Raw genomic sequence first — 26,603 nt, 5'->3', positions numbered from 1 at the left:
AGAGTTGAATCAACTAGTTGGTAGGTCATCTGTGGCATTGTTTCACTTTCACTCTTTTGCTGATTTTGTGTTCTTTCCCTGGTGCTGTCAGGTTAAAAATAAAGTGAAGTGAAATCAGATTCAAGGAGAATGAAGTTCTCTGTAATTTGCACAAATATCTTTTCTGTAATCATGGATGTATAAATCTTTAATATTCTTATTCAATATGATAATCATCCCTTAAAAAAGAAAGCCAGGGGACTGCAGGGTATTGTGTTGGAACTTGGAACGATGAAGTTGTTTTCTGCAAAATGGATTCAAAGTAAACTTTGTTGAATATTTTTACTGGAGAAATGATGTCTACACGGCCAGTTTTATTCCAAAATTTATTTTGTCTACTTGTTAAAAATTTTATTTCTAAAACACAAATTTAACAAAAAAAATTCGGTAAACAATTTAACAATCCTATGGATTGGCTCAGTTGATAAAGACCCGTAATATATATTTTACCCAAGAAGGATAGTAGATCGGTTGGTTTTGAAGATTCTGATAATGAGAGCAGATTTTCAAAACCAAAATCAACCGATCTTATTTTATTGAATTTCAGTTTCCCTTCCTTGCAGTATTCATCTTATCATCTAGATTCAGAGTTTTTTTTTTCTTTTTTTCTTTCAATACTTCTGAATTTGTTCTATGAAATTGAACGTGGAAGCACCATTACAGATTCCAAAGTGTAGAATGGTTCCATGGCGATCTCGACACTTCATTGGAATCAAGATCTGAGGATATCAAGTCTGTACTAAAATTATAGTGTTCAAAATGGGAACTTCATCAATTTGCTTCAAATTCTCAATTGTTTTCTCTCTTTCTCTCGCCGTTTCTTCTTCCTTCTCATGCTCATCACTATTTCATCGAATTTCCTCGCACCCAGATACTGCTTATTCTTCCATTACTCCCAAAGCGTCTACATCGGATATCCTCTCACTCTTCGGAAGTAAAGAACAAGCATCCAAAGTAAACCCCAAAGTAGCAGAGGAGCTCAGATCCTGCTTCAAGTTTCTTGTACCATTTCATATGATTCCTTCGGAGAGGCAATATGGGGCATTTCCCATCAGAGCAAAAGATGTAATCTCCGCAGAAGAAGCTAGCAAACGGAAATTGACGAGGAAGTTTATCTCGGATCACAAACGAAGACGGGAAGACGAGCTTGTTTGGTGGCCTCCAGAGCCGGTGATGGAACTTGCTCGAATCGCCGTTGACTCTGGCGGTGATCCTGCTGCGATACAGAGAATTCTGGATCCAACGCCGTTACCTGTGAGTTCTCGTTCCCCTTGTTCTTGTGAGACACGAATTTTTTTGGTTTGGAACTTGGCATTTTGACCACGAACCATACTGGTGGGCTCATATAGTAAAGCCTAACTGCTGAAACTTATTTCTGTTCTTATTAAATGGGTACTGAATCAACTATTCCTTAGTAACATACTAGGTTCCTGATGTAGAAGGATCAACAAAGAAAAAGTGCGAGCTTACAAGGACGCCATATGGAAGACGCTTCATCAACGAGGTTTGCAAAGAATGAAGTTTTGCCCCCCTTTCCCCTAATTATAGAACCCTGATATTGATTGCTTGAGCTCATCCCTACATCATTTCATAAATTTTGCAGGAATTGAACTCCTATCTTGCATTCTTATTTGAACTAATTGTTGCTCGCGGTCCCTCTGTTGGATTGACCATATCATTAAATCGCTATGATTTCTTTCATGGCCATCTTTTCCTTGCGGCAGAATCTGGAAGGCTTGGTATATTGTGAGTTTATCATCTTCCTTTATTATGTGACAGTTAGGATGGAATTCTGCCTAGAATTTCATTAGAGGCAATTGGAATTGTTTTCTCATGTCCTGAACAATAAATAAAAAGAAAATGAAACATCCCATCATCACCTCTTCAGGGTGGCATGTACTCCCAGTTGGATAGAACGGAGGCATTAACATCTTCCATTCATGTGAACATAAATTACCATTTAGTGTGCCATGATTCGCTATGGGCAGATGCTTGTCATACCTAATGATCTGATTATCTTTTGCATGCAAGCATGTTATTTTAGACAATATAATGTGCTGTTTTGGCCTAAATATAAGAATTTGGGATAAGCTTTTTCTGACTTACTTCTTCAAAATTTGACAGGTTCCATGCTAAAGAATACCCAGCTTATGAAAAAGAAGTATTTCCTTACAATATGGGCTTCTGTCAAGTTGGTTAGTGATTTTTGGACTTCCATGTTATTCAATTGTTAAATTTTTATGTTGCTCCTTTTTTTTCCCCCTCCAAATCCTTGTTTCTTAAAACTATTGGAATTGGTTGACTGGTACTTTTTGTTAATATTGTCTATTGGTCGTTTCTGTCTACTAAGAAATTGCTAATGGTGTGATCACTGTGTTATCTTTCAGGATCCAATGTAAAATATGATGATTCAATGAATCTAAGAAACATTCTCTGGTTGGCTCCATTGCCTAGCAATTCCACTAAAGCTTGGCTGGCACCTGGTATCTCTCCCCTCTGTTCAACGCAAACAAGTTATTTGTCTCTTTTAATTCAGATTGAATTTCCCAATTATAGGTTAAACAAATTTGTTGCATCTCTAATTACATGACTAATACACATGAACAGCATTCTCATCCTTCTGGATTTTGTATTGTTTTAGTTGTTGAGATCTCTTTCAGTGCCAATAATGTAATGGTTTTCTAGGTGAGTCACCTATGTAAGAATTCTATTATATCTTTTGGTGAAGGGTGTGCTAATAAAGGGAGGTTTTCCAATTTGTCCCAACTTAGTGCTAACTGAAAGAGTTTGGTTCAGCTGCATGAAATCTATTTCACAAGGCGACTGTGCAATGATATTAAGCTGATACCTTCTATGAGGATGTGGAGTCCTCTTTCCCAATGATACTTTGTTTACTTTGCTTCAGTCTGATAAGCAGAAAGTTAACAACAACGACATTACTTTATCCAACTCAATGAAGTCGGCTACGTGGATCCTTAAGGGTTAAATAAAAGAGATGAGAAGTAACAATAGTAACATTTAAGCATAAATGAGGATATGTATGAGACATAGTCAAAGTAGCATTCCTAGAACGTCACTTTACATGGGATCAGCTGCATGGGTGCTCGTCCTCTAGACAGCTCTATTGGCACTCATACGGGCATCTAGTCCTAGCACATGCATATCCTTTCTTAGTACTTCTTTAATAGTCAAAAAGATTAATCTTTTTAAAATGGAAACGTCTTTCCAATACAAAGAGTGTAAGAATAGTTTAGTGATACATTCAATATAGTGCCTCTTCTTCATTTTGATATCCCTTTTTCTGTTCCTCCCTTTAACTAGATTATTTTTACTATTATGTCTATGATAAAGTAACTAGTCATTTATTTTGAAGGAAAAATCATAAATTACTTCTGCTATTGCTAAATGTATCCAACTTTATCGTTCTTCTTGTTGGTAGGAGTCCTGGTGATCCTGGATGCTTACCCTGGAGGAATCATATATAATGATATCATACCAGATTATGTACAATATGCAAGGACTATCTATGAAGGTTAGAACCTTTATGATTTTTTTAGGTTACTATTCTTATGATGCGTCAGAAGGTTATGGATCCTTAACTTTTGGTAGGGAGAAACAAGCTAAAAAATGCTATTGGGTTGTTTCAGATGATTTCGGGGATGTTGTAGTTGATGTCAACTACTTGAATATAGGAGAAGGGGCCACTGATTACAAGATTTTCATTTGTTGAACTGCTTTTAAGGTAAACATTTTTCCTTAAAGAAGTTTGATTACCATGCATTCTCTAAATCATGGTAAAATGTGTTCTCTGATTTTTTTATATTTCATGGGAAAAGGACAGCTGAATGACTGGGCATGCTACAAAGGCAGGTTATAACAGCCATGTAGCAACATATTTGGTGCTGAAAATTTAGCCTCAGGGAGGGTCCATCAACCAGTTGTCGACTTTGGAGCCTTGGTTGCCATGCTCACCTTAGTCACCCTGTTTTTGGCCCTCTCCACCACTTTGGATCAGCTAGGCACTATGATTACAATGGTCAACCCTGAACTGTGTATAGAATTTCAGTCTAAATGGAATTTTATATGTGGCCAAAAAAATAATCACCAAGGCATTGTGATTACAGTGGTCAACCATGAATTATGTGTAAAAGTTGCAGTCTAAATGGTATTCTCTGTGGCCAAAAAAGTAAGGATCAAAACTTGGCTAAAAGTTAAAATTGGAATGAAAAGAAGCATACCAGTTGAGTGATTCAAAATGTGTGGGGCAAGTCAAATATAAGGTAGGCCATATGGTTGAGTTGTAGTGTAGAATTTGATTTGTAACCAATCAAAAAGGTGATCCATAAATCTAACACTTTGGATTGGCCATAGGGATCATCCATGTGGCTAAATAATAGTTGTTCGTGCAGTCTACCCCAGATGAATGGCCATTTTGTGATACTTATTGTCATTTGTTTATTCATTGCTGAAGTTTTTATGCACATACGTGCATGTGTGCCATTGGCGTTAAATATAATCATTGCCTAATGTAGCCTAGATTGATAGGCAATCAACTAGGAGCCCATACTTCCAGATCCAATTTGAACCAAACTCATATTTGAAAATTAGTGTTAGGGTTTGCTAAAATTCAAAATTAGGGTTTTCAGAATTTGTAGATGGAATTTAGGGCTGGGGTTTGTAGACAGAATATCTAGTTTGTAACTTTGGTCATGATCGGGCAGGCGATGAGGTGGTGAAACTTGATGATAAGGAGATTCCTCAGAGTGATTATTTTAGGTACCTTGGTTCAAACATAAATAAAAAAGATGACATAGAAGATGATGTTTCCTAAAGAATTAAAATAGGGTGGACAAAGTGGAGAGGTGCATCTAGGGTCTTATGTGATCGACGTATTCCTTTAAAGCTTAAAGGAAAATTCTATAGGATTGTTGTTCAACCAGCTATGATGTATGGAGTAGAGTGTTGGGTTGTTAAAAAAAATCATGTAGATAAACTTAGTGTAGTAAAAATGAGGATGCTAAGATGGATGAGTGGCAATACTTGTGGGGCAAACCCTTGTAGAATACTGATTTCACTGTCAAAGAACTGGAACTTTGAACACCTAGCACCACGAACCTCCCAAACTTTGAACTGCCTAGGAAACAGCGTTGGACTTTAATTACCAGAAAACACTTTCACAGAGAAGGGAAGCTGCAGCCGAGTTTGACATGGCAAAATTTCCATTCTTCAAGTCTAAATTTCCATTCCTCCACAATGGGATGTATATAGGGCCAATAAACCTTTGTAGAAGTTCTAGGCCTAGTAAGACTTGACAATCTAATCAAAGCAGAAGTACAACTCTAACTGACTTGACAAGTTGAGTTAAAACAACTCTAACTAACTAAAGCAAACTGATAACTTTAAGGAGATAAAAAAAAAAAGATTTTAATAGAAATAGAGGTCCATCCCTAACTAGCTAAGTGATGTGACTGTCAAGTGATTACATGACCTCTAAAATAAATGAAAATAAAATAAACTAATTGAATGGGCTAAAATTCATGTACTTTCTTTGTAAACATGTTTTAGGCCCATAGGGGAGGCTCATTACCAAGTAGACATATGGAACAAAAGGTCCAACCCCTATGTGATCCAACCTTAGTCTTATTCCTTGGAAAAGAAGCCCGAATAGGGGCTGGATCTGCATCACCGCCCTTATTTGATAAATTCATGCACATGATTTGCCATGCACAGCCTCTTCCCCTTTATTCATTATTGCTTTTTGGTGTTTGTGTGTGGATGTGTGAAAGTGAGCCGTAGTGTTACCTGTTTTGTTCCTGATGTTTTCTGTTATCTTCCTTGTGTGAAATTCTCCATTAGCTAGGCGAGTTGTAGTTTATTAATGTAAAGATGGCTTTTACCCAAAGAGAGGGAGAAGATTGTTAGCAACTCCTCAAATTCCAATCTTTGAAATATGCACATGTTCAAATCCAATGAGACTTCTTCAGAGTTGAAGGAGAGTGACCTTTCTGGATTTCGTCCTTCCTACCTAAATAGTAATCTAATAGGGGAATGCGTCAATTAAAATGTTGATGACCTTATCTCCTCAAAACGCCTAAATAGAGGTTACTGTTTGTTAGCTAGATATAAACTCTGAAGGCCTCTCGCACCCCCCACCCCCGGAGGGGTGTGGTGGAGCATTTTACCTATGCAGCCTCACCTCAACGATTTTGGCTGAGAGGCTGTTTCAGTACCTTGACCTTAGGCTACCTCTGGTTATTAGAATCCACGTTGATAAATATTTGATTAATGAGTAACTTTCACTTGGATCCACTGAGGTTTGACACAGGTTATTTTTTAACAAAAGAAACCACATTTTGCATTTGGTTTCCCACTTTCCCTATTGTTTTAAAAAAGACCGACTACAGACACACCGTTTATAAACAAATTGTTATGTTAGTTTAGGCATTGTTTATGACCAAAATGACCTTATAATTTTCCTTCAACCTTACCAAACTAAATACCTGCAAAAATGAAGGAGAAGGTAAGCTCCCAAAAGAAGTGGTGGATGAAGCAGTTAAGGGAGAGGCTGGAGTCCTAAGCAGCCATGGAAGTCGCCTTAAAAAGCCTCAACTGCATGAGCTGTCTGAGGCAGGGGATGAGGACGGGAGATGGTGTTGACTGGTTTTCTCTGGAAGAAGAGATGCTGATGTAGGTGATGAATCTGTTAGAGGAGGAGATAAACTGTCCTGCTAATACTATTTCCAATCCTTGCTTAGCAATTTACTCTCTGCCATCATCGTCATCCTTTGTGACGACCTACGACTACGTAGCAAGTTGTGGACCTTCCTTCTCTAACTTGCGTTCTACTCTGATGGCAAGTTTTGACATTGGCAGCATATATGTAGGTCTCACTAAGGGGTTCGGGTTTCCTCACTAGTGGAAGTGGGAGCTCAGATATACCTGTGTCCTTAGCAGAAGAGTAGCTGCAGTGGCCGGAAATCAGGGAGGTCTGTTTCCAGAATGTCAGAGGAAGAGAATGGCAGTTTGTTTGAGATGGGGGAGAGGCTGTGACGGACACTGTTGGGTCATGTCCTGAGTGGAGATCCTTTTGAATTTCTAGAGTAAGGAGCTTATAGATGACATAACTCTTTCACTCCACCCCCTGGGTATTTTATTTTGTGAAGATGCAGAAAAACATTTACAGTTCTCCATAGAAGAACACAGAGGGCTGTAAAGAAAACAGAAACAAAAAATTTCATAGAAATGAGATGTATAAGAATCAAAAGAAGAGGGCTGTTAATCATTGTTAGAAATGAATGATTAGTTTCCTTGCTTCGATCTCTTTCTCATCTGCACTGGATCAAGCTCTTCTTTCTCCTCCTGTTACGGGCCTTTTTCTGGGGAATGGGGTTAATGGGTTTTCATTTTCAAAAATTGTCTGAATGATTGAAAGGAAATAGAAAGGGCACAAGGGCATGTTGGTCATAGAAGTGGCTTAACTAACAGACTCTGTTAGGTTATTAATGGTGTGCCCTTGTTTTTTTTTCCCCCAAAAAACTATTGGGGAGTCAAATGCAAAATGCCATTTTTTTTGTTCAAAAGTGACTTGGGTCAAACCTTAGGGGGTCCAAATGAAAATTACCCTTAATTAATTGATGATGTACTACCACTAGCACCACATAAAGAAATGGTAATGGTGCATTTCTATTAAACATTATGTCCGTCCCATTACTCTCACCGCTGAACCAAAAAAGAAGTATTTAGGGCCACTCACTTCAGGTCACAAGAGCTTTAGCCATTTTTTTGGCAGTTTTGTAACAGTCAGCTGTTGACTCTGGATGTGCTTTCTAGTTGATATTGGGTATCTAAATTATTCATCTAGTGTTGAAAGATTTGACAATGATACAGCTTGTGAAGGGGAGAAAAGAAAAGAAGTTGCAAAAGCTATGTGGACAAGAGAAGGAATTACAAAATTAAAGTCAGCTATATTCAATCTCTATGAGGACCAGGCATACTGATACCTTGTGTTTTTCTTATTATTATCTGGGAGAGGTGATTGAAGACATTATTCAATAAGTTATACTGGATTTGGTACTGTTTCAACATTGTAGCATCAAAGACCAATCCTTGGTTATTGTATTTAGTGCTTTGGTATTAAATCCCTACCCAACTGGGACTGTTAGACGAGGAATTCAAGTTCAGATTGTTATGTGACAAGTTTATACTTGGTTCTTAACTTGCATTCTGGAGTTGAGAAGATTTGGCATTAACTGGAATTTGGATTTATGTCTCAGACGATGCACCTCCAGAGATGATTCTTTATAAATCCACATATAGGATCCGTGTTTGAATAAGTGGTGGTCAATCAATATAGAATTTTGTAAGCCTTTACTTATCATGTTTATGCAGCGATCATGTGTTGTTATTTTGTCTCTTGCTACCTATATGGATGTGGAAAGAAGTCAGAACCTTTAAAGCATGAAGAATGTGTCAATTGGAAAGCAAATTTTGTTTTTTTTTTTCTTTCTTTTCTTTTTCAATAACAATTGTAGGAACTTTCACAGTTTTATTTTGATTATTGAATTTGAAAGTCTTTCCAACAAGCCCTCTCTGTTGATAATTCCAACGAGCACTACCAACAATCTGCCATGAGTTATGGATGCGGAAGAAGCATAGAATCATTGATTCTTGAAGAAAAGAAATTGCTAGGTGCTAATCTCCAACTAGGGTGCGTCAAAATGGGGGGGGGGGGGTGTTTTAGAGTCAAGTAGAACCCGAAGCTCTATTTTGTAAATCTATGTAATATTAGACTTTGAGCAAATTGCACTGACACCCCCACTTTATATTTGAAAAATTAGATTTTCATTGGACACATTTGTCTAGTTTATTATTGAAAACCATTGAATGATTGTTTTTTGTTCCTTGCATATTTTGATAGAGATATTTTTAGAATTTAAAGAAAATAAACAGTGATTTAACGGTTTTCAGTAGCATATTAGACTAATGTGTCCAATGAAAATCTAATTTTGGGATGTTTGGTATTTTTCAAACATTAAATGGGGTGTCAATGCTTTAAGGCCTCAATTTTAGGGTGTTGATGAATTTACTCTTAAACTTTTGAATGTATAAATAAATAATTCTATTTATACATATTCCCAAATTTTTTTTTTTTTCAACTATTAGATCTAAAATTAATGATGTGGTAATAATTTTACTCTAATGCGGCTGCAAGCTAGATTTTTTGAGTTAGATTTTCCCTAATAGTGTGTAATAGGAATTTGGATCACCTTTCCATCAGGCCTGACGGTTTTGAGCCACATAGTTGGGGGTGGGCCTAATTTTTTGAGGTAAAAGTAGGTTTCAGGTGGACTTTTCCGTGTATCGACCTGCCAGAACAGAGCGACCAGCCCCTTTCTGAAGCTCTGCTGATGAACTCCTCCAACACCGGCGACCCCCCTCCAGGGGATCCTGATCTAAACTTGCTGAGAATGCTCGCAATGGAACTTGGGCAAGTTTGTTTCACATTCAGGCCTGCAAGGATTACTACTTCAATGCATTTCATCCTACCTGTGGTTGAGCGTGGTGAAGTTATTGTGGAATGTGACTTGGTTGATGTTATTGATGAATGTCAAAGGTGGGAAGTGGCCTTGGTGGGTTATGTTTTTGGCCCTGCTCCCACCTTCATGAGCATGAAGAAGTTTGCTAAGGAAACCAAGGGCAATAGGGGTGAGATTGAGGTTTTTGTATCGATGAGTGGGGTATTTGTATTTGTATTTCAGAGTGTAGAGTTAAGTCGTGAAGTGCTGGATGAAGATCCTTGGAGTTTTGAATTTAGATATCTCATTCTCAAGCCTTGGACGCATGATATCCCTATGGATAGGCAAGATGAAAAAACCCTCCCTATGTAGGGTTCTTGCTCACCACATTCTCCTAGTTTTGTTAATTATGACAATGACAAAAATTGGAGCATGGAACGCTAGAGGGTTGAATGTTGAGTGTAAAAGGAAGTGTGTTAGTGAGTGGATTATTAAACACCAGCTTTCTTTGGTGGGTTTACTCGAGACTTGGGTCAAGGCTATTAATTTTGACTTGGCCATCTGATCATTTGGCAATCAGTGGAAGCATCTTCACAATTATCAAGTTGTTGTTGGTGGCAGAATCTGGATTCTTTGGGATGATAACTACTCTAAACGTTTCTCCTCTCTTGGTTACTAACCAGCTTATCCACCTAAGGGTGTTTGTGAGGGGGTCAGATAGAGTCTTTGAGGTTTCTATGCTTTATGGGATGAATGATGTTGCCAACCGTGGGACTCTGTGTGCAGATATTTGTAACATTAGTTCAGCCATTGAGGTTCCCTGGATTGTCATGGGTGACTTCAATTCCTTCATTCATCCTTCGGAGAAGCGTGGGGGTAGACCTGTCACGGAAAATATGATCTTGTCTCTTGTTCAATGCATGGTTTCTACAGGCCTCGCTGATTTAAAGCACACATGGGCTTTCTTCATGTGGAGTAATAGCTCTATTGGTCCTAATTGGAAAACTATTAAATTGGACCGTGTGCTGGTTGATCAATCTTGGTTGTCTGAATTTCCCTCTTTCTTTGCTCATTTTCATCCTCATGGGGTCTCTGATCGTTGTTCGATGGTTGTGATGCTTGGAACCCCTAGTAAAAGAAGAGGTAAACAATTCTATTTATGGAACCATTGGACAGATTATGTTGACTTTCTTCCTCTTTTACATAGGGTGTGGAGTCAACCCGACTTAGGGAAACCTATTTAGGTTTTTCTTCAGAAGCTTAAAGAGGTCAAAGAGGTTTTTAAGAAGTTGCACCGTCGTCAATACCATAATCTTGATGATCAAATTGAAGCCTTAGAAAAAGATGTGGCTGCCTTACAAATGTCTTTGGATGGTGTAATCAACAAACAATGAGGAGATCTCTACCAAAGAAAGGGATACGTTGGCACACCTTAAGCACCTCCTTCATGTTAGAGATTTGGAGTTGCGTTAGAGAGTTAAAGCCAAAAATGGTTGAGAGAAGCTGATGACAATTCCACCTTTTTCATAATTATGTAAAGGGTAGGCAGGCTTGGAATCAAATCGATTCTATTCAAAATGGCAGGGGGAATGGCTCATTGATTAGGATGATATAAGGGTTGGCAGCTATGTTTGTTGAAGCATTGGGAACAAGAACACCTTAGGTGATCTGTCATGATTTGGTCCTCCCTATTGACTGCTTTCTAGACCAAGGTGACCAGGATATTCTCATGTAGCCTTTCACAAAGGAGGAGATTAAGAAAGTGGTTTTTGCAACTGATGATCAGAGTTCCCCTGGGACCGATGGCTTTGGGGCTTACTTCTATAAGAGGGCTTGGTCAGTTGTGTGTGATGATTTGTGTAGGGCCATTCTTGACTTCGTTTGGAGACCCAATCTCCCTAACCAAGTGCGGCTCTCTAGACTTACCTTAATCCCAAAAGGTGATATGCAAAATACCTTTAATGACTATCGCCCTATTGCTGTCAGTACCGTTTCATTGCCAAGTTGATTGCTAATAGGCTTAATCTTGTAGTTGACAAGTTAGTCGGTATTAGCCAAACGACGTTCACTAAAGGTCGCCACATTAGTGACATATTTTAATTTGTCAAGAGTTGTTGCATGGCTATCATTTGCATACAGGAATGCCAAGGTTTGCTGCGAAGGTGGATCTTAGGAAGGCATATGATTCGGTGTAGTGGAGTTTCTTATTCACGCTCCTCCTTCGCTTGCGGTTCCCACCCATGTTCATCCATTGGATTGTGCATTTGGTCACCAACCCTCAATATGTGGTCTTTCTAAACGGAGTCTAGTCTCGGTGCTTTACAATTAATAGAGGGTTGCACCAAGGATGTCCCCTTTCTCCGATGTTGTTTAATCTTGTGCTTCAAGTTCCACGAACACCCTGTCGGTTGCGGCCAAGAATGGTGATTTCAAGTATCATCAGTACTGTGACAAATCAGGTATTACCTCAATCTATTTTTTAGATGATCTCTTTATTTTTGGGCGAGCTTGTGAAGCTAATGTGGGCTACCTTGACAGGATCTTGAGTGACTTCTCATAAGTATCAGGCCTAAGTGTTAACAGTGAAAAGTCAGCTCTCTTGTTCTCAAACACTTCTCAGTCAATGCATGAGGATTTTACACAGACTCTTGGGTTCCCGATTGGTGCCTTCCCTATCTGATACCTTGGGGTCCCCCTCACCTCCAAGCGTCCCTCACAAGGCTGACTTTGCTTATCTTATTTCCAAGCTTGAGAGTAGGCTCACAGTGTGGAAGGCAAAGTCTTTATCTTATGTAGGTAGGCTCCTCCTTATTAATCAGTGCTTTATGGTGTGATTGGATATTGGATTCAATGCTTTTGTTTACCTCAATCGGTCATGCATTCTATTGAGCATGCCATTGCAAGGTTTTTGAGGTGGGAAGGGAGAATGGTGCTTTCAAGGTTGATAAGCATGCATTACCATTATTTATTTGATTTAATTCCCCATACTTATTTAATTGAAGAGAGCTAATTGAGTATTTTTGTGTATTTTTCAAGAATAAGGTGATTTTGATATTAGAGATAATATGGAGTAAAGTTGGCAAATATATTAGGGCCTGTTTGGTTACATGAATCTAGAGATTTCAAATCTCTGGATTCATGAATGTGAGAATTATACCCGTTTGGTTGTAAAAATCTCTAGATTCATGAAATCTATAGATTCACGTTTTTAGTGTAAAAAGGTGAATCTGTAGATTTATGGGTAAGGGGTGAAATCCAGAGATTTCAAAAAAGCTATACAATTGTACATTCACAAAAATCATGTCGATCAAATAAATTTTTAGGATGAATTCACAGATTTCATTCCACAACCAAACACTTAATTTTATAAATTATAACTCCATAGATTTGAAGTCTATAGATTTGAAATCTCTAGATATTTGAAATCTCCAGACTCATGTAACCAAATAGGCCCTTAGATATTGGTGAATTTTAAATCATGGCATTCAATCTTGCTGCTCAAGAAATCATGAAAAGTGAGATCTTAGCCAAATTGGAAATAGGTGGAGGTCTAGGGAACAAAATTGGTAATAAATCTGAAAATCGGGCAAACAGACCTACCTTCAGTATTTTTGGCATATCTCTCTCGTATGAACTTGGATTTTTGTGATTCAAGATTCTATGGAACGATATCGAAAATATCTACAACTTTCTAGTTTTGAGTTTTTCCAAAATCCGAAAGAATAAAGGTCAAATCGACGAGTAAAGAGAGGGGATTCATTGTGTGCGGGAGACATAAAAGAGAAGCCAGCCACAGAGAAGAAAGGAAGACGGCAAACACGGCTCTCATCTCTCTCATTGCTGAAGAAGAAGACCACATCTCTCTCTCTCTCTCTCTCTCTCTCTCTCTCTCTCTCTCTCTCTCTCTCTCTCTCTCTCCCTATGTTTCATCTTTATTTTTTCGGAATTTGGAAAAACTCAAACTAAAACTAGAAAGTTGTAGAGACTTTTGATATAGTTCCATAGCATCTTGAATCACAAAAATCCAAGCTCATACGAGAGAGATATGCCCAAAATACTGAAGGTATGTCTGTTTACCTGATTTTCAGATTTATTACCAATTTTGTTCCTTAGACCTCCACCTATTTCCAATTTGGCTAAGATCTCACTTTTCATGATTTCTTGAGCAGCAAGATTGAATGCCATGATTTAAAATCCACCAATATCTAATATATTTGCCAACTTTACTCCATATTATCTCTAATATCAAAATCACCTTATTCCTGAAAAATACTCAATTAGCTCTCTTCAATTAAATAAGTATGGGGATTAAATCACATAAATAATGGTAAATGCATGCTTATCAAAGGTGTCTTGGAAGAAAATTTGTTAGCCTCTTGATGAAGGGGGTTTGGGTATTCATGATATTTCTTCATGGAATTAAGCAGCGTTAATTATGCAAGTATGGGTGATATGCTCTACTCCCAAATCGATTTGGAAGGATTTCATTCAAGTGAGGGGGCTGCGGAAACACACCATTTGGTCCCTTCCTAAGCCTTCCGTTGTTCTACTTCCTTCACCGCCATCCTTAAGGTGAGAAGCATTGTTGTCTAGCACATTAGGTACTTGGTGCATGATGATACCTCAATTTCTACATGGTTTGACCTGTGGCTGCCTAGTGGGCCCCTCTACACTCCTGGTCTTTTGGTGGCTGCTGCAATTGGTAGAGATCCCTTCTCTCGGGTTAGCAATTTTCTTGATGTGGATGGGCGCTGGGTTGATGAGTCCACTGATCCCATTTTCTTGAGTCATTGAGATGAGATTACAACCACTCCTTCTTAATCGATTTGCTAGTGATACTCCTATATGGACAACCATTTCGATGGGTGAGTTCACCATGCAATCAACATATAACATAGTCAGGCGAAGCTCTGAAAAAGTTGAATGGCACTGCCTCATTTGGTTTTCGACTGCATAAAAACGACATTCTTTTATTGCTTGGCTTGTGTGTCTTCATCGATTGCCTACAAAGGATAAGCTTTTTTTCTTAGGGAAGAATGGTTGATCTAGTGTGCTTGTTGTGTGGTTCGTAGCCGAAAAGTCTCCAACACCTCTTCTTTGAATGTGCTTACTCTCACTAGGTCTGGTGTAGTGTGATTAGTCTGCATGGGTATAGCCATATTAACCCGATGTCTTGGCAGGAAGTTATGGAGTGGTTTCTCGATCACTTCAAGGGCGATGACACTCTTAACCTTGTTTGCAGGTTCTCCTTAAATTTAACGATATATGAAGTTTGGCGGGAAAGGAACTGCAAGATTTTTAGTGATAAACATAGGCAGCCTATGGAGGTGTTTCGATACATAACACATCACACTCGGCTTCGTTTTTCTCAATTGAAGAAGGGTGTCCCTAATACTCCTCGAAACAAGCAATTCTTTAGTTCGTGAAGTATTGATGGTTCCTTCTCAATTAAATGGCCAAGGGTTAACCATTGACATCCCTCCTTGGGGTTGGATTTTGATTAATTGCAATGGGTCCGTTCGTGACAACTACGGTGGTTACCGTACCATTGCTAGGGACTGTCATGGTGGTGTTATTTTTGCTTGTATTGGTGGGTTCTTTGGCATTAACATTCTGGAGGCGAAAATGCATGCTATTCTTGTGGTTTGAAGAGGATAAGGGCCATTGGTTGCAATAGGGTTGCTATACAGTCTAATTCACAGGTGGGTATTAGTGTTATCTTAGGTATCCTCCGTGCTTCATGGAAGATCCTCAGATTGCTAGAGGAAATTCTTGAGTTGAGGAAACAATTTGTGGATTGTACCTTTTATTATGGGGTGAGGGAGACTAACCGTTGTGCGGATTATTTGGCTGGGTTGCCAATTAAGGCTTCTGAGGTCTTGCTTGATCCTCAAGCCTTGTCGGACCAATTTGTAAATCTCATTCGAGAAGAGCGGCGTGATCATTGGTATTTTAAAATGTAACCCTGTAACTTTATTTGTATTCTATTATTATAATTTTCCTTTTTTCTCCACAAAAAAAATATATTTTAGTAGACCTCATGTGGGCTCCACCTCTTATTCTTTAAAACTGTAAGGAGCATGTTGTTATTCCTTGACAGGGGATGATCTGGACTCAAGTAATAATTCACACCCCCACAAATATAAAAGATTATGAATTTTCCTGAAATAGAAATCCCTGATTTTGATGATGTCAAAAGACAAAGAAAAAAAATGGAAAACTCACCCATTTGAAGCGTAACGTCTACTTATAGATGGTAGTGATAGTCTATAATATTTACAGTTCAGATAACATCTGGTGGTCAGTGGGTCCCGCTACAGGGATTAGTGCTGACGTGTAATCGCATGGATAAGAATGGCCTACCAGCGCCTGCACATTTTATAGGGTGATGTGGGACCTAGATTCTGTAAAGGGTTCAGATCTTCACCCCGGTGAGTTGTTTTCTCTGCGAAGCGTGGAAAATCTCTTGGATTTTGTCACTCCCTCTTCCCGCTCTCCAAACGATTCCAGAAAGATCGATCCTTCTTTATGTTCTAACTTCTGTTTTTTTGGTCAAATTTGTGTTCTAACTTCTTCTAACCCTGAAAGCTCTCAGCCGATCTTTTGCCATTCTACTAACAGAGAGACTTCGGTCCACTTTAGAGAGATATCTGGAATGTTGGGGGACTGGGTTGAACTAGGAGAATTTTGGAAGAATAGGGCTCGATCACTGCAACTTCGCATTAGGGATCGCTTTCGCGTCGCCGTTGATAAGCAACGATGTAGAACTGGGTTTTCAGATGCTTATTTATCATTCTGTCTGCAACGATGGATCATTCGCCTCCGTAATCTTCGCAGAAAATCATTGCCTCCTCCATCGCCATTTTACAGGAAACGACAAGGTGATTTGCTTTTGCTTCGGCACATAGGACAGCGTATTGATAAGTATTTGACCTAGTTAACTTCAATTTGAATAAATAAATTAAAATATCATGTTATTTTTTTCAGATACTGATTATAATTTGCAACGTATAGTTGCAGCCATCTTTGGGATTCTTGATTATTCTATTAACCTGTCCAACCCTAACCTAGCAACGAAAACTTGTGAAATAAATTGCTGCATCAGATTATGAAAATTCAAGGATGATTAAAGTCTCATTATTAACAATATAACAAACACCGTGGCTGCTTATCCATATATTTAGTGAATTTGATATTTAATCGTCATCTTCATCTGTTTAGGTGTTATGTTACATTATATGCGCGCACTGTAGTTGCAACCGATAAAATCTTGACTTTGTCAGTTTCAATCGATGCAGTGAATAAAGATATTGATGCAGTTGAAAATTCAATCGTCACTCGCATGCTTCAAGCTTTGGCAGTTCCAGTTATTGGAAATGCTTGTCATGTGTTTATGCATGGATTTAACCACGTCCAGGTATTTGGCTCATATTTTGTGTGTGTGTGTTTATTGCTCTTCAACTCTTATGATAAGGCTGTACCAATTATTTTTATTGGTGCTGCAGATCTATGGTGCAGAAAAGCTACATGAGGCACTACAGCAGAGACCTGAAGGGAAACCTCTGATAACGGTATGGTTTATTTATCTTATCCTCTGACAAAGATCAGTTGGTAGCAACTTGATTGGGATTGCCTGGGGGGATGTTTCAAGTGTGAGAGTACCTAGCATGAGGCTCACTCTTAGAGTTTTGTCTGATACTAACTTCAGTTTATATTCATTATAGAATGTTTATGTATACGTGGAATATTTGTATTGTATCATTACCGCTATGCGCTTTGCCTTTAACCTATGTGAAGATATTAATGCAGCCGCCTCATTGGAAGTCTCAGAATGGGAGACATGTATGCACTGTTGTAGGCATGCAACCTTGCAAAATGAACTCTAAAAAGCTACAATTCTTTGAGACTAGTGAAACTCAGTGATTTCAAATATATACACCTAGAGTGTTTGATGAAGCAAATTCTAATTCATCCATTGTCATTCTCACTCTCAATGAGCAAAGCTCATGCATTTAGATGAATGAAAAATCTAATTCTAGTATCTAAGCCTACTTGATCCTACAGCTAAGATTACATCACAAATATGCTCATTGACAATTTTGAAATACTAAAATTGCAAAACCCTAATAAAATTAAGAAACTCCAAATTCTTTTTGCATGTGCCTTCATCCTTCAAAGCAGCCTCTCAGAAAAAAAAATTTGGAGTAAGGCTGCATAGGAAAATTGCTCCCTGGACTCTGCTAGCATGCCGTGTGGTTCCTTCGCCACCAGATTTGGCAGTTATGTGCTTTTGTCCAAAATCTTCCCAGGACGGTGAAATGTTAAAACATGGAAATAGATTTCTAGAAATCCAGCCAGCTTATGTGTCAAGCTCCAACATGATAACCATAAACTTATATTTCTTCTCAAAGTTTGTCCCAAGGACACCTGCACAATGCCAGTATTTACTTGTGCTCTTTGAAGTTTTGCTTAAAAGTTAACTTTCTTGAAGAGAAAAGGGGGGGGAAATAAAGAAAACTCTCAATCTCCTTTGTTAAGAAACTCTTTGAAACTGGTAGTGCAATTTTTACTTTTCAAAGCATTAGGAAAGTAGTTAATGATTGAAACCTCCTTTTTTGTGCTAGCTACTTTAGAGGCTTATGCATCTCCATTATTTGCTAACATAAATTTACCTATATATCCTGCAGGTAAGCAATCATGTGGCATCTGTGGATGATCCGCTTGTCATTGCTTCTCTGTTACCACCAAGTTTCATGTTGGATGCTCACAGATTGAGATGGACACTTTGCGCAACTGATCGGTGCTTTAAAAATCCCATCACTTCTGCATTCTTCCAATGTGTAAAAGTTTTACCAGTTTCTCGTGGTGATGGTGTTTATCAAAAGGTAGTCTACAAAAATTTGCTTGTTTTTTGAAATTCTGTAACTATTACCTTTTAAGTGCTTAATGCAGACGTGAGAATAGGCTGCTATGGTGGACTTTCATTCAAGGGGAAATAGAAGAAATATGAAGAAAAGGGCAGGGGAAGAGGAAATTGCATGAGAAAGGGGGTGAGAGAAAAGAAAGTACACAGTGACGCAGCCACAAAGGCTCTCTAATTCGTAACTCAATGCATTCTATTCAACCTGTCTATGATGGGGACTGCATCGTATATATAGAAATTAAGAGACATCTATTTTCAGACTCTAACTAAGAGACCAGCTCAAGCTAGGAAGGGAGTCGATCGATTGATATCTGTGTATTTTATGTTTCTCAAGTAATATTCTGTTTTGCAGGGTGTGGACATGGCCCTTTCAAAACTTAATACTGGTGGATGGGTTCATATCTTCCCAGAAGGTAGTCGTTCTCGTGATGGTGGGAAAACCATGGGTTCTGTTAAGAGAGGAATTGGAAGGTAAAAATTGATGTAATGTACAACTTATATTATTTAGATTTGCTGTGAAGGAATATCTTAAGGTTAGTTGCTGCTAAAATTTATTACTTGCACCAGAGAATTGCCAAGACTAAATATGGCTTGTGATCTTATCCCATAATTTTAGATGATTATACCTCCACTAATTGGGCTAGGCTTCCTTTATTTCTTTTGATTGTATCCTCAATCAGTATGTACAACCAATTAACATAACATTAATTAAAGAAAATTAAAGAGAAAACGAATTAAAGCATATGTAAATAATTTTTAGATGGATAAAATCTCTTGAGGAAACCTTTGTAAGCTATCTCAATCTGCTGAGGTAAGTCTTACCCTTATGGACGCAAGCGACGCTGCCTGGGTGATTAAGGCGCAAGCTCGCCTAGTCTCCCAAGAGGGTTGGACCCTCACAATCATCTTTAGCCAACCTTACATTATTAATCCATGTGCTCAGACATCTTTAAAAATTCAAGGCAAATTACAATACCATATCCCCACAATGATAAATGCTCCCTAATTGACTCCAGTTGGTCTTCTGGAAATCAAATGAAAAGGGGAAATTTTTCTGGATATGTATCTTATCAGATATGCATGTTAGCTATATATACTATGGGCAACTAATGACCTCACAGTAAGTTAGCTAGTTTGTTGACTGATAAAGAACAAAAGACTCATGAGTTCAAGTCTAACTGGTCATTAATATAAATAATTTATTTGCTCTTTTGCATTCTAAGACATTAGAGATATATGATGCCATATGGGATTAACTAATGCTATACCATACATCCTCACATTTTGACATTTCAAGATGAAAAGTGAAATATGGGTTTCATTCATTTTTAGACCAAAGGGAATATGGGGTTAACTAATGCTATGCCAGGTCAGCATGTTGACATAGGGCAAGAATAGGCAACATATGGCACAATTTAATCATCTGATTACTCCTGTCCCAAGAATTGCTGTTTTTGAGGAGGGTGTTTTACCCTCTCTTTTTTTTCTTTTTCCGGGCGGGGGTCAGTTGTGTGAATGAATGAAGTCATTAACCAAAGCCCCAAGAAGAGGGAGAGTTAAACCAAGTAAAGAAGTGAAACTATTTTATATTTCTCTTGTTTGATTTTCTCAACCATCTGTTTCGCTTGTTTCCTAGAAAAGGTTTTAAATTTATTGGTTGCCTTTTCTTCTTTACCATATTTTCAAATATATTTGTTTTCAGTTGACTCTGCATTAAACTTTATTACAAAGATAGTCTTCATTTATTTCCAACTTCCCCCCAGGTTGGTGATGGATGCAGACACTATGCCTGTTGTTGTTCCTTTTGTACATACAGGGATGCAAGATATCATGCCTATAGGTTCAAGTGTCCCAAAGATTGGGAAAAAGGTATTTACTCGTTGATCTTTTGGTAGCTCCTGTATGAGTTATTCTCGGCTTTGAAATATTGTTACTTTCATCTAATGAATAGTGGAAAGAAGCCATGTTGGCAAACAAATACTCTGAGGCCTACTGTAGGTCTCGTATATCTTTTACACCAAAGATTGTAAGAATCTGAGAGTTCTTATATCCTTTTCCTGTTTTATTTTCTGCGTGGGCTTTTTTGAAGGGCATATGGAATGATTTGAAAGAAACAAATTACTGTTAAATTAAGAGTGGCACCTTCTGGGCATTAATTTTTTGGAAATATGATTTATGGCTTATTTTCTAGGTCATAATAATGATTCCTCCAGTTCAATTGATTCATGAGACCGAAACATTTACTATTTCTAACAGAGCAATGGTTGAAATGCTTTACATCAAGGTTTCCTAATCCTTTTGTTTCGTGTACCGTTAATCAAAATCATTTGATTCTTGCTCATCCTATAGTATATAATGCATGAAACACCGACTCAAATTGTTGCATCATAGATTGCTAGATCATTGTAATGTTGTGCAAATATAGTTCGGTCACTCAGTATAATTAATTATTTATTTATACATATTTGGGCATAGTTTTGTGATTTCAATGTAATTTCAGCTATATTAACTATATTGGATGAGAAAAACATAATATAACTCTTGTCAACAATGAATTTGCATGCTATCAAAGCCATAGCTAACAGAAGGTCGCACTAGGTCTAGAATGCGACTTGGGACCCATGTGTGGCCACACGATAGCTGAAGGTGCTGGCTAATACCGCAGGTAAGGGCAGTAGGTTGTCATGTGTATTTCTTGGGAACAAATCTCATCTTTTCCTTGGAGAGCTGGTGTTTGGAGGTGAAAGGGGTGGGCGAATGAGCAAGAAGCCAAAAAATAAAATAGGAGAGCTTTATGGACAATGTTCTGCCAAAGTTTGATGAAAGATTAAACCTGTTAGGTTAGGTTCTCAATGTGTAGAGTTAAAGTGAAATGAGCAGGATTCATGTAACTTAAATTAATGTCTATTCTTCCCCAAAAAAGGAGGAAGGTGACCAGGGCCTGTGCTCTGATTTTTTACCAGTATTAAAAGCCAACTTTTGCCCTAAATTTCATTTTGTGGCCGTCCATATCTGTCATAAACCAAAATTACTGGGCTTTGAAAATATTTTAGTTTCAGAGAACCAATATGAAATGAAATTTACAACTAGAATTATCAAAATTGTAAAAAGCCTCTATACTTGAGTGCACCGGGCATATAGGAATTATTGATAATTACTTCTTCAAATAGAATCTGACAGTAGTGTTGATTTTGACAGTTATTGTCAAGGTGTTGCCTGTTGCTTTGCAGGAAAGGCAACTTCTTTCTTTTTTGTAATATTATTTGGCTTCCCACTCCCATGCCTGGGGTTGCCTAGATGCCCTGACAATTATGATTTGCACACCTTATGAAACGATCATTTATCAATTAGTGATCACCTTTCCTTACTTAAGTAGCAATTGTGTTCTGATTAGTTTGGGTATGTAGGATAAAATGCACGACCTGTCCTTGCCTGGTTTGAGTATATTGAAACTCATCTCTCAATGGGGCATATGTTTTGTTTCATTCAAATCAGAGAACTCGATGACAACATAATCACCGCCGGGACTTTTGCTGCCACAACTGCACCCCCCCTTTTTTTGTGGGGGGGGGGGACTCTAAAATGGTATTTCTACTTTCTGTTCTAAAAGTGGTACAGTGTGTCGATTTGGCTGGTACAAAATTCTTCTGGCAGCTACGTAAGTAGACATATTAAGACTTTTGTCTAACTGCTACAAGTTACATGCAAAAGTATTACTAACTCCATTTCTGCTTCAAGAGACTCAATTTACTGAATCAGTGGGTTGTATGGTTGTACTAAATACTGCATGATTTTACTGTAATCATGTATTCAGTATGTTTGTATGTTGCTGTTGATTTAATTACTTTGTCCACATGTTTTCAGGTGATGGTGCTTATTGGCGATCCAATACAATTTGACGACTTGCTCCTTACAGTGGATGATACTCAACAAGTAACAAGAACCGATTTATTTGATGCCGTATCATCTAGGATTGGTCATCGACTTCATGAGTTAAAAGTTCAAGTTGATAGATTGGCCCTTGAGCAGTCGCTCGAAGTTGAAGTTCACCATTTACCAAATGCACAACGTGCAAACGGACTCTTGCAGCAGGTGGACTGGGAAGCATTTGGTATGGCAAATTACATGATGACAGAAGATCATCCCTCTTTAAGACCAGCAACTGAAACCCAGGTGGAAGTAAATCTTAATCAAGCACCAATAGACATTTCTTCTGATAGATATTTTAGGATAGGTTTCTCTTATGAAGGTGGAATTGTGTCGAGGATCCGTGGTTATATGGACCCAACTGGATTAATGGGGTTTGCAGCGAAGGGTTTATTTATGAACAGAATACATGAGAATAAATGTACAACCCTTCAAGAAATTGGTCCTTTGAGGGTCTGGAGACAGTTCGTGGAAGCCAACATTCTCCAGCAATGGAATCACTGCTGAAAAATTCGGTTAAGTGGATCCAAGAACGTATACTGAGAGAAATTGTTTTCTTTACTGAGTAGATTAGTTAGAGGTATCATTTAGTTTTGTTAAAGTTGTATATTCCCTCCCTGTTCTGGAACGCTTACCGAAGAAATTGTCATTTTTTTCCTGGGTAGATTAGTTCATGAATCATGGTATCATGAAGTTTTCTCGTTAAATTTGTATATTCGCATTTAAATTCTTGTATATCTTTTTGCTTTAATTAAAATTTTGGTGATTTTTTTTTTTTTTTGGTACAAAGGGGCTTTATTAAGCTAGGGATAGGATATCAATATGCCTCGGCAAGAGTGAACCCTTGACCTCTTCACTAAGAGGTGTTAGCTTCATCCATGACCTCTTCACTAAGGCCGACACCCAGCCAAAAAAAAAGACAAACAGGCAGAAGAAAAGGTGGGAAACGAAAAAAAAGAAGGAAAAAGGGGCAAAAAAAGTTAAGAGACAGGGAAGAGGAAAGAGGAAAGAGGGCCCCACCGACGCCCAAGAGAAAGAACCACCAGGCAAGTCGGTTTGGGGTCATTTTAAAAACAGGCCAACAAATGAACAGCAAGTTGTCCGGCCTAAGAGGTGTTGGTTTCACCATTAAAACAATTTTGCTTTGGTGACTTTTTATTATGGGTGTAAATGGATAACCAAAATCCGTTCTCGAATTTGCATCCACATCCATTTAGCGGTGTCCAAATCGGTTCGATTACTAATAGGATGCGAACCTGGTCCTTACCAATTATTATTCGATTAAATTATCTGATTAAGTTATTTATTTGGATTTTTATTTCTTATTTTTATAATTTTTTACTTGCATCACAAATAAAATGGTAAAAATGTCAATAGGTAGTCGAAAAATATTCAATTTTTATCATGTCCATTTAGAATAATATGCTTAAGAAAATAATTATCCAATTATCATCCAAATCTGACTGAATCCATCCGAAAACCGATAGAGATATTATCCAAATCTGTTCCAATATAATAGGATGTGGATATGGTATTACCACTATCCGATCCTGAATTCGATTTGTTTAGACCCCCACTTTTTACCCAAAATATAAAAAAAAAAAAAAAATAAAAAATAAAAAAAAAAGAAAAGAAGAAAAGAAAAGGAAAAGGAAGGTTAGGGTGAGGAATCATGATATTTTAGTAATTTGAAGGCTCGGGCGACTTCCATTCTTAGGCCATCCCTTCTCTTTTATCTCTCTGGCCTCTCATCACGCCATGGGAAAGCGCTAAAGTTGTAGAGGCGAACAATGAAAAATGCCTTGGAAATGGAAAATAATAAAAAATTAGGGATGCAACTTCGGCCCTGCCGGCCTCGACCCGCCTTAAGCCTGAATAGGGCTTGGGTTAAAGATTTTGGCCCTAAGGGCATATTAGGGCTAAAATGTTTTGGCCTTGAACTAGGATCAAGGGCGGTTTGAGATTATTCTCTAGCCTATTTGGCTCTTCTCGGCCCGTCTTTGATTTTATACCCAAGCCTAGGCCTTAATTTTAGTCTTGATTTTGATCCTAATTTTAGTCTTGATCTTGGCCTTAATTCTGACTTTGATCTTAGTCTTGATATTGGCCCTTATCTTGGTGCTGATCTAAGTCTATGATTTTGGTCTTAATCCTGGCCTTAATTTAAGTTTTGACCCTCCGCCGACAAACAATTAAAGTCATGAAACCTCAACTTATATAATCTGCAATTCTATTATCAAAACTGGAAAAGTAAAGGAAGTATAAATTGAAGTCAAGACCTCGAGATCTTCATACCATATCAGGTGGTGATTTTTACCAATTAGGTCAATCTTTTGAGGTTTTATGGATTCAGGTATCTTCCTTTTTTGAACTACAGCACAAAAAATCGTAAAATTAATGTCATTAGTTTCAGAAAATTATAGAAAATAATGTAAAACTATAAATTCAAATTGCTTTGCTAGGAAATGAGATTGCCCAAAAAAAAAAAACCCCCGCCCGCCCAAGCGAATTTTTATGAGTGATTTATGCACGGTACCTGTCCCTTGAGAATAAAATGGTTTGTCTCCAAAGATTGAGTTGGCCAGGCGGGCCTCATTCCCCCCCCTTTGGCAGGGGTTGTGAGGGCGTGGCAGGTGTCCCTAGATGCTTTGAATAGATCGGAGGTGGGGAGGGTGACCGGAAAAGAAGGGAGAATAATTTGAGTGCTTAAGGTAAACTATTAATTTGGTTAATTTAGTGGGCATTTTAGTCATTTTAGCCCTAGAAGGGTAACATGGGTATATTCAACTTAAACAGTTAATGTTGTATAATATTCAATTACTGATGGGGTGAAGTGTGAGTTTTGTGAGGTTTCGGTGTTTTTTTTTTTTTTTTTTTTCATGAGGTTCATCAAGGCCAGTTTGCACGCACCTCAATTACATCCTTAGAATGAGCTTTATTGTCCGCAAGGATCGAATCCATAACTCTCCACTGAAAAGTATGGATCTTACCACTTTACCAACCCTGCATTGACATGTTTTGGTTTAAGAGGGGGTACGTCTTGTTTTCAATGGAGACAAAAGGAACTCAGTAAAAGATTCATTTTTCAAATATGTATGCAGTTAGAAATTCGGATCACTTTTTCTTGATGGGGAACACAAGACGCTTTATGCTCACAAAAATAGGGGGCACAGAGACACATTGTGGGTCTCACATTTATAATATTTTTATATTTTTTTCCATAGCCTCCCTTGTTTTTGTGGTCAAAAAGCGTAAATTCGTCAAAATAGCATTTTGTTCTCCCTACCTACAGAGGTGATCCAAATTCTGTAGCTAGTCAAAGGTCAAATTTAATAATTGCAACACCACTCCAATAAAATGTCTAATTTACCCTGTTTGTAATATTTTTGAATGTTGTTTAACTACTTGTTTACCTAGGAGTAAGGGTGTCAATACGGTACCGAAACCGTTTAACCATACCATACCGTACTGTTTAAAACCGCATTGTACCATACCGATTCAAATTTGATACGGTATGTACCGAAACCGTTTTCTGGAATTTGGTACGGTACGGTTTTTTGGTTTCAAACGGTATATTGTTGGTACATACTGTATATCGTACTGAATTACCGAATACCGAACTTTACCGAATACCATTTTTAAGGTTAGTTTTATAATTTTAATTTAACCTTTAAACCCTAATAGGTGAATAACCAAGGTGCTAAATGACTATAATTGTAATAGATGGTTCTTCCATTTCTGTAGATCTTAACCAGTTAGTCTCTAAAACAACTTGTGCTTGGGATTGTATTTATATTATTTGCTTCCCCACCAAACAAGTTGCCTACTTGCCTAATAACCATTAACCTCCTAGCAGCAAGAGCCAAGAAACCATAGTGTTTCATTTGTATTTGCAATTTTTCAAGCATTTCAAGTATGAAATTTACATGGGTGTTTCGTTATATTATAAGCCTAAAAAATGTTGTCTTGTATAAGAGAGAACAAACAAACATGTAGGCAAGTTTGAATTTCAGAATAGTTAATATTGTCACCATCTTTTTGTCTCATCCATGTCTTTCAGGCTATCTTAAGGGTATGTTTTCCCTGGCTGTTATTTGGCTTAATCAATCTCTACTCTTTCTCATCTATTGGAGTGCCCTTCTAAACTAAGGTTTCTTAGCAAAGTGATATGATTTTATACCGAATTCATACCGTACCAT

The 26,603-nt window shown here is 37.9% G+C and overlaps 2 protein-coding genes across 3 annotated transcripts; both read left to right on the top strand.

Moving 5' to 3' along the window:
• The first annotated feature begins 362 nt into the window (after positions 1-362).
• Positions 363-8,658, top strand: LOC149019718 (T-box protein). 2 transcript variants are annotated; one of them, XM_089153685.1, is made up of 8 exons: positions 367-1,293; positions 1,466-1,543; positions 1,643-1,785; positions 2,164-2,234; positions 2,427-2,522; positions 3,479-3,571; positions 3,687-3,781; positions 7,927-8,015. In XM_089153685.1, the coding sequence occupies exons 1-7, from the start codon at positions 799-801 to the stop codon at positions 3,767-3,769; spliced, it is 1,059 nt and encodes a 352-aa protein (XP_089009811.1). In that variant the 5' UTR covers positions 367-798; the 3' UTR covers positions 3,770-3,781; positions 7,927-8,015. The 2 variants fall into 2 exon arrangements, with proteins under 2 accessions (XP_089009812.1, XP_089009811.1); XM_089153686.1 differs by lacking the exons at positions 3,479-3,571; positions 3,687-3,781 and having other exon boundaries at positions 363-1,293; positions 7,927-8,658.
• Positions 8,659-15,979: 7,321 nt separating this feature from the next.
• Positions 15,980-23,161, top strand: LOC149019717 (Phospholipid/glycerol acyltransferase family protein). The gene is made up of 7 exons (XM_089153684.1): positions 15,980-16,435; positions 16,853-16,971; positions 17,060-17,125; positions 18,242-18,439; positions 18,830-18,948; positions 20,241-20,346; positions 22,342-23,161. The coding sequence occupies exons 1-7, from the start codon at positions 16,210-16,212 to the stop codon at positions 22,909-22,911; spliced, it is 1,404 nt and encodes a 467-aa protein (XP_089009810.1). The 5' UTR covers positions 15,980-16,209; the 3' UTR covers positions 22,912-23,161.
• The last annotated feature ends 3,442 nt before the right edge of the window (positions 23,162-26,603 follow it).

This window comes from Hakea prostrata, chromosome 4 (genome assembly GCF_041222555.1).
Source record: "Hakea prostrata isolate BN-2017 chromosome 4, UWA_Hpros_2, whole genome shotgun sequence".
NCBI classification, from domain to species: domain Eukaryota; kingdom Viridiplantae; phylum Streptophyta; class Magnoliopsida; order Proteales; family Proteaceae; genus Hakea; species Hakea prostrata.
The sequence above is the reverse complement of the archived record's forward strand: the minus strand, read 5'-3'. Positions and strand labels throughout refer to the sequence as shown.